Raw genomic sequence first — 14418 nt, forward strand, 5'->3', positions numbered from 1 at the left:
ACGTATTTCTTCTATATATATTCTTCGAGTCCATCTTGTTCGCGGCCCACCTCCTGATTTGGCCAAAATCTGATGATAACAAATCTATATTTGTTTTAGTACACTTGGATGAATAAAATATATACATGCAATGTGTTATATGCTTAAAACGTAATAAACAACACCATAAGACCTCGAGAAAATCATGTGCAGAGCGCCAGAGCCTGCGAGTGGGCCGGGCAGGCCCTAGCTCACCTTGTATTTTGAACAAACATAGTACCAAGTCGCTCATCTCCCATCAGACTACATCACATTATAATCTCCATCAAAAAAGGAAGGAACTCGCAAATGAAGCCCACCAAAATCTATCCCATCAGTCTCCCTGTATTTGAATATTTCTATCCCTATTTGTAGAGTCTCACAAAAAGTTTCATATCTATTCTCTACGTTATAGCTCCAACGGAATCCTAATATCCCACTCCCATAAATCAATCAGCCTATATTTTCAGCAACTTCTCAATATTTCAATCTTTGTATCGCCATTTGTAGAGCCTAACAAAAAAATCCCTCTATGTGCTAGCTCCAATGAACTCCTAAAATACCACTTTCATAATTACATCAACCAATGTTTTATTTATACCATGTAATTTCCAAATTTACACAATACAGCAATCCGCATACACAAAATACTACAAGACAAAAAAAAGACTATTAAATCATTTTTAATGTATGTATTTATGTGTTTTCTCTCCCCTCCCTCTCTCTCTCTCTCTCTCTTGTAGTACCCCATGTTGCCACCATGTCCCACCTCTCCGGCACCTCCCGGGCCCCATATCGGCTTTGATCCCTTCAATTCATCATTTGGTCCTTATGATGCACATAGGGTAAAAAGACTTGCCAAATCTATCCAAATGTCATATCAATTACGCACATATTTGTGAGACTTAAGTTCTAAGTTGCCAATTTTGTTAATGATATGAGAAACAATGATAGGTCCAAACGCCTAAATAATCTTGGTGAGCTCTCTAAATGTGCTTTATGATTTTGTGCACTTACCTCTAAAATTAGTATCGATGTCCTTTTATGGTCGCTATGATGAGTGATGAAAGAATTCTTTATGCAATGATCCTTGTGCAGAATAAGCTCACAAATATGGATGGTGGCCTCTTGAAATACTTTTTAGTGATATTTATTTGACGAGCTCTATTCTTATAACTCACTTAGTATAATATTGTTATCGATGCTTTCAAGGCAATGCAAGAGCGTGAAGTTGTAGTCTATTGTTGTAATATTTTCCTCGAAATGGGGAAGTCCTACCTCTGCAAGTGTCGAAATATTCTACTCATGTTATTTTTTCCTTTGTAATATACCTTAGCATGGGCAGCCCTACCTGGCCCGTCCCGTTCTGCGGCTAATTATGCCTGTGGGTCGGGCTTGGGCCGCAGATTTAGGCATGATGGCTAGGCTAGGCATGGGCTTCACATATTGGTGATTTAACGAGGAGACCAGGCCTGATGACTGATGGGCTTTTGTATGCTCGGGCCAAGATTGGGCCATAGATTTTGGCCAGACTGTAATGCTAGGCTTGAGCCACAGGGAAAACCTATACACCGACCAGGTCGGTGGCTACCGGCCACCGCACACCCCCTGGTCGGGTATGGCCAGGCCCAGTTCGCTGTCTCTTTTTCGGTTTTCTGTTTCCTTTTTCGTTTTTTATTTTTTTCCTTTTTCTTTTCTGTTTTCTTTCTTATTTTGTTTTTCTTTCTTCTTTTTGTTCAAACTGAAATTTTTTCAAATTTCAAAAATGTTCAAAGTCAAAAAGTGTGCAAATTCGAAAATGTTCAAATTCGAAAACTGTTCAAATTCGAAAATCGTTCAATTTTTTAAATTTGTTCAAATTCAAAAATTGTTCAAATTTCGAAATTTGTTCAAATTCAAAAATCGTTCAATTTCAAAATTTATTCAAATTCGAAAAATCGTTCAATTTTCGAAATTTGTTCAAATTTGAATCGTTCAATTTCAAAATTTGTTCAAATTCGAAAAATCATTCAATTTTTGAAATTTGTTCAAATTCGAAAATTGTTCAATTTTTGAAATTTGTTTACATTTGAAAATCGTTCAATTCGAATTTTGTTTAAATTTAAAACTGTTCAGATTTAAAACAGAGAAAAAATGAGAGAGGAAAAAAGAAAAAAAAAACTAGGGCCGGCCCGTCCGCACCGAATCCACAGCGAACCAGTCTCAGCAAATCGTGGGCCGGCCCAACAAAAACCTGGGGGGTGGTCGGTGGCTGTTATACACCGACCAGGTCGGTGTAAAGCAGCTCCCTGAGCCACATGTTTAGGCCTGACGGTCTCGCTAGGTATTCAGCTTCGGGCTTCTTCCGTCCTGGCCTGAAGCCCGGGCCCAGCACGAGAATGTCCAGGTGTACTCCGTAAGACTAATTCATCTTGCCAACTATTTGTATTGTGAATTTTATTACTCTCTTTGGTCTCTTTTAATTGACTCGAATTTAGTACAATTTTATACTAAATTTTGAGTTAATTAAAAAGGACCGGAGAGATTAATTTGAACATATTGCACTGCTCTTCTGATAATATTATGTATCTATGTTTTAATTAATAACAGGTGTGACGTTGGAAAAAAAAATGCCGTGTGCGCCTCTTCAAAATTCCAAGCTTGGCCGCTGGTTTGGTGCACACAGAGATTGTTCTTAGTTATCTCCTCTATCCTGCTCGGTCGCTTTCTCTCAAGTCGTCTCTCTCCCTCTCGTAACACGAAGGCGACAACGGACGCTTCCTTAGCGACTAATCAAAACGACCTATAAGCACTGGAGTGGCACGTAATTCCTGTCTAAATCTACCTTCGATATTTCACTAGCTCCTAAACCAGCTGATTCCCTTCCACCACCACCACAACGAACACTGCTCCAAGAAGCACACATGGCCGGTGCCGGCACCTCCGCTGTCCTCTTCGCGCTGGTCTGCTGCCTCCTTGTCGGCCCTGCCCCGGCGCGCCGCCCCGCCGAGCTTCCGGCGCAGGTAGTTCTCGAAGCCGATGCCCGCGAGGCCTCCGCCGAGCCGCTTCTGCCCAAGCCGTTGGCGATCGTCGAGGCGGCCGACCCCAGCACCGTCCTCTCCTCCGTGCAGGGGCTGGAGGTAGACCCGGCTGGCCAGGAACCCCAGATAATCAGTTGCGGCGGCGAAGACGCGGCGGTCTCCGAGCAGCCACTGTCCCTGGGTACCAGGGCTCAACCGGCAAGGAAGGGCGAGGTGCAGGAGCAGGAGCGGCGTGAGGACGACTCTGACTCGGACAGCGACTCGGATTCAGACGACGAGGACAACGAGCATGGGATCGTTGCGTGGTTCTGGAGGCTGGCGCGTCGCTTCTGAATTCTGATCGATCATGGCCGTCGATTTTCCTGTGATATGTCGTTGTGTATTTTTGTTCTGCTTGCTTTGAACTTATATATGTAGTTCTGCGGCTGTGTATGCGTTTTGGAATTTATCCGTCTGTACATGTTATGTTGATGAACAAATGGAAATCCGGTGCGTTGTGCATAGTGTTTCGGTGCTTTCCCCTATTTTTTCTGGGAGAGACTTATTACGTGAGATCATAGGATCAACTCACATAAAACATATTTTATCATGCGATAAAATCTGAAAATAATATACAACATACCTATGGATTGTATCTACAACTCTAAAAAAATTCAGCTCAAAATTTGCTCTACACTTGAAGAAACAAAAAAGACAAAATCAACTATAAATAGTGTCAGATCTGATTGAATAGTAGTTTACACTATTCACACCTAAATTTGTCTTTTTTGGTTCTCTAAGTATATGTCGAATTTGAAGCTACAAATTTTTGGTCTTGCATATGTAACATAGTTGTGCGTTGTCATTTTTTTTCATAATATTTGAACATGTTTTGTCTCTTCAAAAAATTGTTCTCATAGATCCTATCTAAAAGCTGATCCTACCCAAGTCTTCCCCTGTTTTTTTCTTTGTAGAACTCTTTCACACTGGATATTGACCATGGAAAAAAATAGCGCGCTATTCCAACGCTAATAGCACGCTATAGCATATCTGGAGAGCCAACGCTACGCTATTTCGGCGCTATAGCGCGCTATTCGCGTTAATAGCACGCTATAACATGCTAATAACGTATTTTTAGACCCACGCTATTTTGTTATAGCGCACTATTTTTTTCCTTGATATTGACAAAGAAATCAACTACCAGAGCCACATGATAAACCAAGTGACCATGAACCAATCAGAAGACCTATTCCTTATTGGCAGGCAGCTTACATGTCAAAACAACACGCACCATCAGAAATCAGGTGTTCTGGGGTCTTCTTCCACAGCCAGTCAAGTTCAGTGGTTCTAATTCTTGCCCTACTTCATAGTCAAAAAACATTGGGAAGACAACAGATACAGTTTGCAAAGAGAACACATCTTCCAATACTGAAAGAGCAGAGATCTTGGCACACAAATCTACTCTTGATCTACCTCGTACTCGTCATCATCGTCGTCGTCATCATACTCATCAACGTCCTCATCTTTAATACTACTAATACTGTGACGGCGGAAACTGTTGAACTCGTACTTCCCGTCATCCTCATTGATGAACTCCAGACCGTACACTGCCTCTCTATGCTTCACCACCAGCCAGCGAAGCAGCCGGTCCTCCTTGTTCAGATAGTGGAGTTCTTTGGTGAAGGAAGGTGGAACCATCATGGTCATTTGCATAAGTTGGCCCTGAAAACGCAAAAGAAACTTTAGCAAGGAGGCAGCTCACGCTAAAAGTATTTGTTTAGACTTTATATGCTGCAAATGCTATTTGCCAAAAAAGCTGGCAACGAACAATAATGGGAACATAACAGTACTTCGTAGGTGTGCATAAGAACAATTCTCAAATGCAGTGAAATACATTCCATGTGCCTTTCAGCTGCTTTCGCTGTTTTCCAAAGGTGCTGTGGTATACTTCTCGCACTGTTTGATTAAAGGTTTTATCGTAGAGTTGGTGGGAGGAAAAGGCATTGTTATAAAAAAAAAGAACAGAATATATATCCCTTTAGAGTAATGTGGATGATTAAGCCTTCACGTAATGTTTCAGCAACTCCTAACAAAAACTAATGAGACAGTACAGCTGCACCGAAATTCTTTCCAATAACAAACAGAATAGTTATCCATTTAGAGCAAAGTGGAAGATCAATCCTTTAGCTAATGTTTCAGCAAATCCTAACAAAAACTAATGAGACAATGCAGCTATACTGCAAATCTTTCTAAGTAATAGTTTCCATGCATCACTAAAGTTTATTCTTACTTATATATGGTTCTTTTGGTTCAGCATCAAACTTTGCAATAGTTATTATTTTTGTAGCCAATCAATTAGTAAGTCAGTGAGAATTAATTAATTAGGCCCAGTTGACGGTACTGCGCTATAAGAAAAATCAAGCCAAAATCACACTAGCCTGTAACTTCATTAATTACCATGGATGTGTTTAACAGAAAATGGCTCAAGTGCCAGGGTTAGCAAGAGAATAAAATCATACACAGAAAATTTGGTAATGGCCGAAATTTACAACCAGATAAATGACGCAGCACTCCAATCTTCACTCCTCAGTAAAACTTGGACATACTGTATTAGTCAGACTCCACAAGTTATTTCACCACAAAGCCTGAACTACAAACTTTAATATATGATGCCGTTGTTGGTGTGTGTCTAAGTGGATTGTCTAGCCCTTTCCATCAATTCGGATGTTTGGTTGCGTAGCATGAAGCTTGTAGCCATAGTATGGGTATGCTGCAGGTATCTATTCGGAGTTTGTCAAAGTAATGTTTACTTTACTAAGCAGTCAACCAACCAGTTTCTAATCTCTCAAAAGTAACTGCAACAAAATCGTTAGAAGCAATGACTAAATGCCAGCTTCAATTTTTAAAGTGGGATTGTATCAAAACTTAAAAGATACACTTGAGCAATGGGAAGACTGAAACTTGCTCTCAATGTTGACAGCAAAAGTAGACTTATTGTCCCAAATAAAGCTACTTCCATACAAAGCAGGCAGTGCCATGCAGCTCCGCAACGGAATCAAGGATCTCCAAGTAGATGGAGCAGAACCAAACAAAAAGGATGCTGAAATAGTCTTGAGTACAGAGGGTTTTGTCGTGGTCAGGTTCGGAAGCATCAAAAGAAGCCATGCGACTTCTAGTGGTCAGATTTCTTGAGGTCCAGGACAACAGACACATGACTGCCTAGTGCCAACATAGGCGACTTGAATCACTCTAGTAAATGAACAAAGCTCCTTCGGACAAAGAACCAAGTGCAGCGGTGGAGAAGTTGATTCAGGTGGAAGAAGCAGAGGTGTAAGCTTAGCTGGAGCTCATGGTGGCAGTGGAAGGTCAAGCAAGTACGATTAGTGAGCTAACCAGAGTTGTGCTGTGGCAGCCAGAAAGATCAAATATAAAGGTGGCCGAAGGGTAATGCTACCATTTCGTGACTCAAATGACCACATGAATCACTTGCATACTGCCTACTGGCCGCCCAAGAATCTATGATAACGAAATAGGAGCAACCCGCTAAGGATATTTCTCTCAACATGCAGTTATGCCACCTCTTTTCATGTCATCTTTTTAAGCCACGTCACCAGTTGGTCCGAATCAGCTCCGTTCAGTTCAAACAGAAAGTTCCTCAAGTGCTACTCCAACAGCCGGCTGTTTGCCACCCTGAACGTCAAAGAACATCAAGCAATCAGTTCATGATGAAGGTGAGAAGTGATGTATGTCTCCTCCTCTCCCCTTCTCTCCCTGATGCTCTATCTTTCCTCGCCATTATATCCCTCCCAGTTTGGTGGATTTTTTGGGTGGAGAGAGCATATGCACCCAGGAGCTGAATTGAATTTCCGTCCCAGTTCCTGCTATCTTCATAATTTCTTAACTGAAGTTTGCATGTTTTCAGGACCTCTGTTTTTCTTTATTATGCTGGTTTACTAATCCGGTCCTCTTCCAATTCCATTCCAATCCCCCTTCCCCTTCCTCTTCCAAGTTCCATTCCATCTCCTAACCTCAGTGGTGCCAGCAACACTCTACTCCGTCAATCCATTTCTTTTATGCTGCTTGAGCCCCTATTTGGGCTTTATCCTAGCGTGGCGGTCTTCATCAGCTGTGTGTATCCTCCGTTTGCGGTGCCCTCCGGTGGATCAAAGTCAGAAGTGAGATGCCGATGTTCTTGCATGCGTTAAAGCTGTTTGTTTGGCTGTATCTGCTCTGCAAAATCCTAATCATTGCGGCCACACAAGATGTTATTGCTTTTGATAGACAAGTGAGCATCTCACTACCTGCCCATGTTTCTATTAGTGTGCCCTCACCCAGATCTACTATTACAGGTGATTCTTTCACAAGCTTTGTAATAAGAGTTTGTTTCTCGGTCGATTGCAAATATTTTCCTCTCCAGTACATTTACTCCAAGAGTTTCTTCCATTAGCTAGAGTTGTTCTCCCTCTATGATTTTTGGAAGAGTGGCCTGCAGTGTTGGATTTCATGGTTTTTCAAACTCAGGTATCAGATCCAAGATGTATCACACATATGGCATACATTTTCTGCGGAGCTTTTTCCATTAAATGGAGCTGTTCTCCCTCTATGATTTTGGAAAGAGTAGCCTGTTGTTATTGGATTTGGGATTTGCAGACTGAGCTATCAGATGTATCTCATATCAGATTATTGCCCAATAGTTACGTTAGGTGGGTTTCCTGAAATTTCACGTGACTTGCAACAAGAAGGTGCATCTTATATTTGCAGCAGATTGTGTCCAGACTAGACTCGTGCCTACAGATTGACTAACCAGTAACCACCAAACTTTGATGTGTGCGATTGATGGTATATTTTAACTATGCTTTGTATTTCAGAACTATTGTGCCTTTTGACAGTTCATGGCATGTTTGTGGAAAAGGGCAATATATACATTTATGAAAATGATTTGGTGCCAGGGGTACCGCATTGGTGAGATGTTTTGAATGCATGTATGCTAATGATGATAAATTTTTCCTTCATATTGTTTCCTCAACATTTTAGGGTATGTTTGGCTTGCAGCCAACACCTGCCACACCAAAAAATTGGCAAGCCCACAATATTTGGTAGTTGTTTGGAGTGAAGCCCACAAATTGGCTCGCCAAAGTTCGCCCCAGGCTGCCCGTGTGATTTCCGCCCGCGCGAGGGCGCGCTGAGGGCGCAGAAATCCATCGCCAAAATATTGGCAGCCCCATCTGCCCGCTTCTTCCTGGTGGGCTCCTTGTAATTAATGCATTCCCTTGCTATACTGGCCAACACGCATCGATGGTCCAGCGAGAACTTTTATTTTTGGTGGTAAAGCCATCATTCTGCTAACTACGTACTAGGAAAAGAACTAGTATTACAAAACATCTTTAAGCGTTCTATTTTACTGGTTCATACAATTGAGCCAGCTGCTTCGAACTGCATGCCGTAGTCCCTTAGGGTTATTTGGCTCACGAATTTCTTGTTCTTAAAAAACTACTTTATGAACAATTATTTTGATTGAATTGGCATCAAATCAAGAATTGGCCAATATAAGATGTAAATGCATGCCAAGTCAGTTTGGTTGCAAACCAAACATACGTACTATTCAACCAAAATTTTGGATGGGCAATGGCTATAATCCAAACAACAAGACTTTGCCAATATTTTTGTCATGCCCTTGGTTTGGTCATGCCAAAATTTTGGTACGCCTTGTTGGGGCTCAAACCAAACGCACCCTTAGTTTGTATTTCTTACATGACCAATCTGTTCATGCCCAACATCTTTGTGCCTTTTGAATTATCCCATTGAGATTTTCTTGATGTAATAGCAGGACACAGGGGAGACAATTTCCAAATTTTATGCCAAGAAGAAAAGATGCACTCGACAAATATATAAGTGCTCAATTTGCTCCAGCATGCATAGCTAAAGGCTGATGTAAAATTTAGTCTTAGATGTTTGCTTGATTTCTTATATTACAGTGTAAAAAGTAAACTGTATACATGCTAACACATTGTTTTAGATTATATTGACATTGCCATATAAGAAGATGCATGTAGTTAACCATTACACATCCGCTCTTCTTATTATTCTTATGCTATTGTATATATAACAGTTCATATCTGGGAAAGTTTAATTTGCTCAGCTAGAAACATGATAGGCAGATAGCAACTTTAGAGATCGTCATAGGCTACACCGTCAGCGCTTTAGAAGAACCTTCAATCCTATATACTTCAAAAACAGAGAAGAAGATTTGTCGGCTATGAAGGTAAGAAATATGGTCATATCAGCTGTATGCTATTTTCAAAATGATAACAGTCCCTCTTTTATACAAACTGCAACTGTATGGACATCTCTTTAATTTATTTTTCTGCTATGGGATCCCCCATTTCTTCTTATTATGCACATTTCTCCTTTTTTTGCATGCTAATGTCTGACCTGCTCTGCTTCTTATTGAGAGCTCATCTTGCTATGACTATATATCTATATAATTGATTTGCTTCCTGTTTCTTTTCAGTTTGTTCTCTGTTCAGTTTTTTCCCAGGACGAGACATGCTCGATAATAAAAAGCATGATTTACCTCCTTTTCTTTATTGTGAAATAACAATCAATGCTGCTTCTATCAAGTCTATGTTGCTACCATATACACTTAGTCATCTTACAAATTTATTAATCTTATATTATTGGGGCCATATATGACGGTTCAAGTAATTATGTCAATGAAATATTCCCGTTTATCTAAAACTAAGATAGCCAACTAATATTTAGCTTCCAATAGAATAATTTGAATCATAGTGATGCCTTTAGGGCTTTTGAGCATGCTCATGACAGACAAATTGCTTAAAGATTTACCACAGGATTTGCTAGATGAAACTGTGAAAGCATTGTACCTTGCTATTCAGATATTTATACTACACTGAGTCCTATAAGACATGATTTGGCGATACCACCATGCCAATTGAATCAGGATTCAAAACAAAGAACCAGGCTGAGCAGTGTTTCTATAGCATTGGCATCTATCTAATTGTGTACCAAAGTTATTGGTCCAAATAGAAACCAAAAGACAGAATCCTCTCCGATCAGCAATAAAGTTCACATTGGAAGCAATCTTTCTGGTGCAGTATTCTCGAATAGAGTGGTACAGTTGACATCTTAGTCACAAACGTATGACTGCATCCTCTCTAGCGCAATTCAGTGCCATACCGCCAGCCAAATCCAGCTGTTCCAGTGACTGCCCCATCTTACTGAGGCTACCAACGAAAGTTATAGGAGGCTGTACAGCTAAACCTGCATTGACTGAATCCAAGCTATTTGGGCCCTTTTGGCTTTAATAGAAATACAGCAATCTACTCAATACGCAATGCAAACAGATCGTGTCGTGCCGACACTAGCCGCGACTAAAATAAGGTTGATGTCCACGAACGTTCTAACTGTGAAGGGCCAAACCTATTAGGGCATTTCATCGAGCATGTGAAAGGCAGTAAGGTACCACCCACCGCCGAGTGCCAAAGCCCCATACGATAGGGCGCACTTAACCATTAGGCATAAATCAAGAAAACCGAATCAGATCGTCGCCATTCCGCGCGGGCACGAGGCACACAGCACAGGGGGGAATACGGGGGTTCGCTAGAAAAGGATGAGCAAAGAGCGGCGAATCCAGGCGGACCTGGAAATGGCGGCCGTCGAGCTTCCTGATGCCGTAGCCGAGGTGCACCTTCCCGAAGGACTTGAGGTCGGTGACGACGCCGTTACGCTGGTAGGCGCGCCTCGCCACCCGCGCCACGAGCTCCGCCGCGGACTCCCGCGTCACCATCGGCTTCAGCATCAGCATGATGTCGTACAGCGGCATCTTCGCCGGAACTCCTCCCTTTCGTCGCGCTCGCTGGCTTTGGTTCTCTTCTCCCACCACCACCACCGCCGCCGCGCCGCCGCTGTATTTGTTGGACGATCTCGGAGACCCGGACTTTGGGAGGGCAGGCGGTTATTTGGGCTATACTACGCCCGGCCGCTGGCAAGTCAGGTCGTGGACGATGGGCTTGGCCCATTTTGGCTTTGGAAAATGTTTGGGATCCGGCGACCAATCGCGTGGCGCGGATCGGTCGTCCGGCCTCGCTCCCGCGTTGCTTGATGGGCCTGCTTTTTTCGGTAATTGTTTCGCTGCAAAACACATGGAGTGAGATGATGAACTATTTGTTGTAAACAATCCATAATTTTTGTAGGATTTGTTGTGAACAATTGTTGTAAGAGACAACATTTTTTTATTTTTTTGTTGATGCTAATAACAAAGTGATTTTTTATTTTGTTGTAACCATTTGTGACTTTGGATAAAATAGTAGGTAATTATTGTTGTAATTCAATCTGTAGCAAATTAAATATCGCTTGACCACTTTGCATCATTTTGCAAACATATTGATTTTTTATTGTAATCGTTTGTGACTTTTTGTAAAAAAAGTTGGTGACTTTTGTTGTAATTCAATATGTAACAAATTAATGGTTTCTTCTTTTTTTTTGCAAACATATTGTAATATCCCAGGTAATGGGGTTACAAAAATAGAGGAAACAGATGTGTGCATTGCATTCATGCATAGAAAATCTGGGGAATTTTCGCGCTTTAAAGTAAAACGATCCATGATAGCTCGAAGTTTCACTTGACCTTGGTGGAATTGAAGTAGCTCATCAAGTCAAGCGCTATAAACCTCAATGTGACTTTGCTAAAACTTTGTTTTGGGTAGAGATGATTTGATCTAAGGGGTTAGATCAAATGGAACTAATAATCAACACAACAATACTTTACTCAATGATCAATTGCTTGATCTTATAAAAGATCATAATATGGAATTCCTTGCCATAACATATGAACATCCATTTAATTGGAAATCAAGTAACAATAATTGGAGAAACTATTCTTCACTTATCTTCTCCATGTCTTAAATTAATCCAAACTTTACCTATTTAAGAATAAAGGACAACCTTTGAACTAAAGTATTAGGAGATTAACCATTTCATCTTGGAGTGGTGAGACAACCCAACATCACATGGAATAATACCATATCCCTGAGTTGATAGAATAAGGATGAGATTAATGTAATTAAGTTAGACAAATGGAATCTTAGCCTAGATACCTAAAGAGATCTTGTGAGTGCACCATAAAACCTAGAATAAACCATTCTTATATAAGAGAGCTCAAGATCTGGTGTTACACTCAAGTGAGTTGAGGAAACACTTGGTTTTAAGGGAGAGATCTATTCAAATATCCAAAAGGTTAAACCATCATTTCTTGAGAGAACTTTAAGTGAATATTCCAGGCATTTTCCTGGGATATAAAACTATTGAGACAACCATGACCATCCTAGAAAGTAAAATAGAAGTGATATATCCTAGTTGATCAAGACAATGCTTGATCATGGAAGTGAGAACCCATTCCATAAGGAATAATGTAGGAAGCCAAACCTTGATCATTATAAATTGAGTGATGATCATAAACCCTAAGAACTTGAGGTAAGGATATCAAGCACAAGTGGATCATGTCTAACCATGATCATGCTCTTGAAGTATGTGAGGATAAGTAAACCCTAATAGGATAATCGAGATATCATTAGCCACATGAAATTATAAGGAGATCAATAATAAACAACCCTAGGCTTAGACCCCAACCTTAACTTGTGAACCACTTGGTGATCACGAGGTATAATTCTACCACATTTACATTCCACCTATTCTTCACTTAAGAACCTAAGAAAACCTTAGAGTAAAATTCCATATTTAATATGGTGAGAAATCATCCATCTATAAGACCAAAGTTAACTATAAAAAGAACTATAACCATTGTAGTTACTTTAATGATTAATTGAGGATAATAATAGAAGTTAAATTGGTAGAAGGTAAAACCAATTCCCAAGTCCTTAGAAGATTAGAGAAACACATGAAATATTAAGCAAGTACCCACCTTATCATGGTTAGGGGAGATTAACCCTAGCACATGCAATATGGTGTCATCTCATCTATACAACCTAGAATTAAATCTCAACCCTAGTTTGAACATCATTTGGGTGATCACAACTAGAACCTAAGCCATAAATGAGATTCAAACCAATTGACATTAGGTAAACATAATTAGAACCCCAGAATTGCACTCTAATTAAAAACCTATACCTAATTTGGAGCATAAGATAAACCTCATTAAAACCTTTTAGTTAAACCATGTGTGGTGATCAACCACTTACCTTTTGTAACCAAGACCAAGCCATTATGGGGACAATATCTACTTTAGACATTTTCGAGAGATAATAAGAGTGCAAGCCTTGAGAAATTATCTTTAGGTCCCAAAGTAAAGGAAACTTGAATTGTCACTATTAAAATGTTTATTTGAAACTTATCCATGTTCAAAACATAAGATGAACAACCATATGGTCAGGAACATTGCCAGGACTTGATGGTATTCCTGCTATGAATAATCCATCAAGTTCAATTGATTCAAATAGAATTATAGTCCAAATGAAAAAGGAGTTTAAAAGAACACCTATTTCCATGCCTATTTGATATTTATGCAATAGAATCAAATAAAAAGAATATTTGTTTCAATAGAAAAGTGATGTAGAACTCATTGCACTACATCTTAATGGAATCAATACATTAAGAAACCTGCAAGTAAAACAGAATTCAAATTAATCTCAAAACGAGAAAATAGAAAATAATACAAAACGAGAAAATATAAAACAAATAGAAAGGAGAAAAGGAGAGGAAGCTTACCGGACCTTACTCCGCCGCAGCCTCACCGAAGCCCACCAACAGCCCGGCGGCATCGGTCCAACTCCAGCCCAGTACCTCTTCGTTGAAATATCAACGGGAGGGCTTCGTCCTCATCCTCTGCGGGGCGCGGGACGACAGACACGACGACGTGCTCGCCCTCCATCTCGGCTGTCGACCTCCCCGGCTCGACGCGGTGACTAGGCGCGCCCTTGAGCCGTATAAAAGGCACCACGACGAACTCGGCTCGATTTCTTCCTCCTGCTCCAAATTCATCCACACCGAAACCTAGCCGAGCCGGCCGTTCGCCGTCGCCGACGATTGGGGCATCCCCGTGCCTCGCCGTGACCACCATCGAGACCGTCGTCCTCGACTTGCTCGCCGGTAGGAGGAATCGACCCCAGATGACCCGTAGCGCCGCCGTCGAGCTCGTCTTCTCCGACGACGGGAGCGGGCGATTCCGGCGAACCAAGCCACCATTGACCACGCCGTCAAGCGCACCATGCTCCTGGTGAGCTTCTGATCGCCCTGGCATGCTCGCCGAGTTCAATTGCACACCGTAGCTCCACCGCGTCGATTAGCCCGTGGTCACTGCCGCTGTTCCTCGCCGCCGAGCACGCTCCGGTGACCATACCGGAGCGGCGCCGCCACCATCGTGTTC

General features: G+C 41.3%; 2 protein-coding genes across 2 annotated transcripts; one reads left to right on the top strand and one right to left on the bottom strand.

Moving 5' to 3' along the window:
* Positions 1–2896: 2896 nt before the first annotated feature.
* LOC124662350 lies at positions 2897–3541 on the top strand. The gene has a single exon (XM_047200197.1). The coding sequence runs from the start codon at positions 2922–2924 to the stop codon at positions 3369–3371; it is 450 nt and encodes a 149-aa protein (XP_047056153.1). The 5' UTR covers positions 2897–2921; the 3' UTR covers positions 3372–3541.
* Positions 3542–4240: 699 nt separating this feature from the next.
* On the bottom strand, positions 4241–10912 carry LOC124662351 (30S ribosomal protein S6-like). Its single transcript, XM_047200199.1, has 2 exons — positions 10678–10912; positions 4241–4739 (listed from the first exon to the last, which is right to left on the bottom strand). The coding sequence occupies exons 1-2, from the start codon at positions 10858–10860 to the stop codon at positions 4476–4478; spliced, it is 447 nt and encodes a 148-aa protein (XP_047056155.1). The 5' UTR covers positions 10861–10912; the 3' UTR covers positions 4241–4475.
* Positions 10913–14418: the final 3506 nt, after the last annotated feature.

This window comes from Lolium rigidum, chromosome 6 (genome assembly GCF_022539505.1).
Source record: "Lolium rigidum isolate FL_2022 chromosome 6, APGP_CSIRO_Lrig_0.1, whole genome shotgun sequence".
NCBI classification, from domain to species: domain Eukaryota; kingdom Viridiplantae; phylum Streptophyta; class Magnoliopsida; order Poales; family Poaceae; genus Lolium; species Lolium rigidum.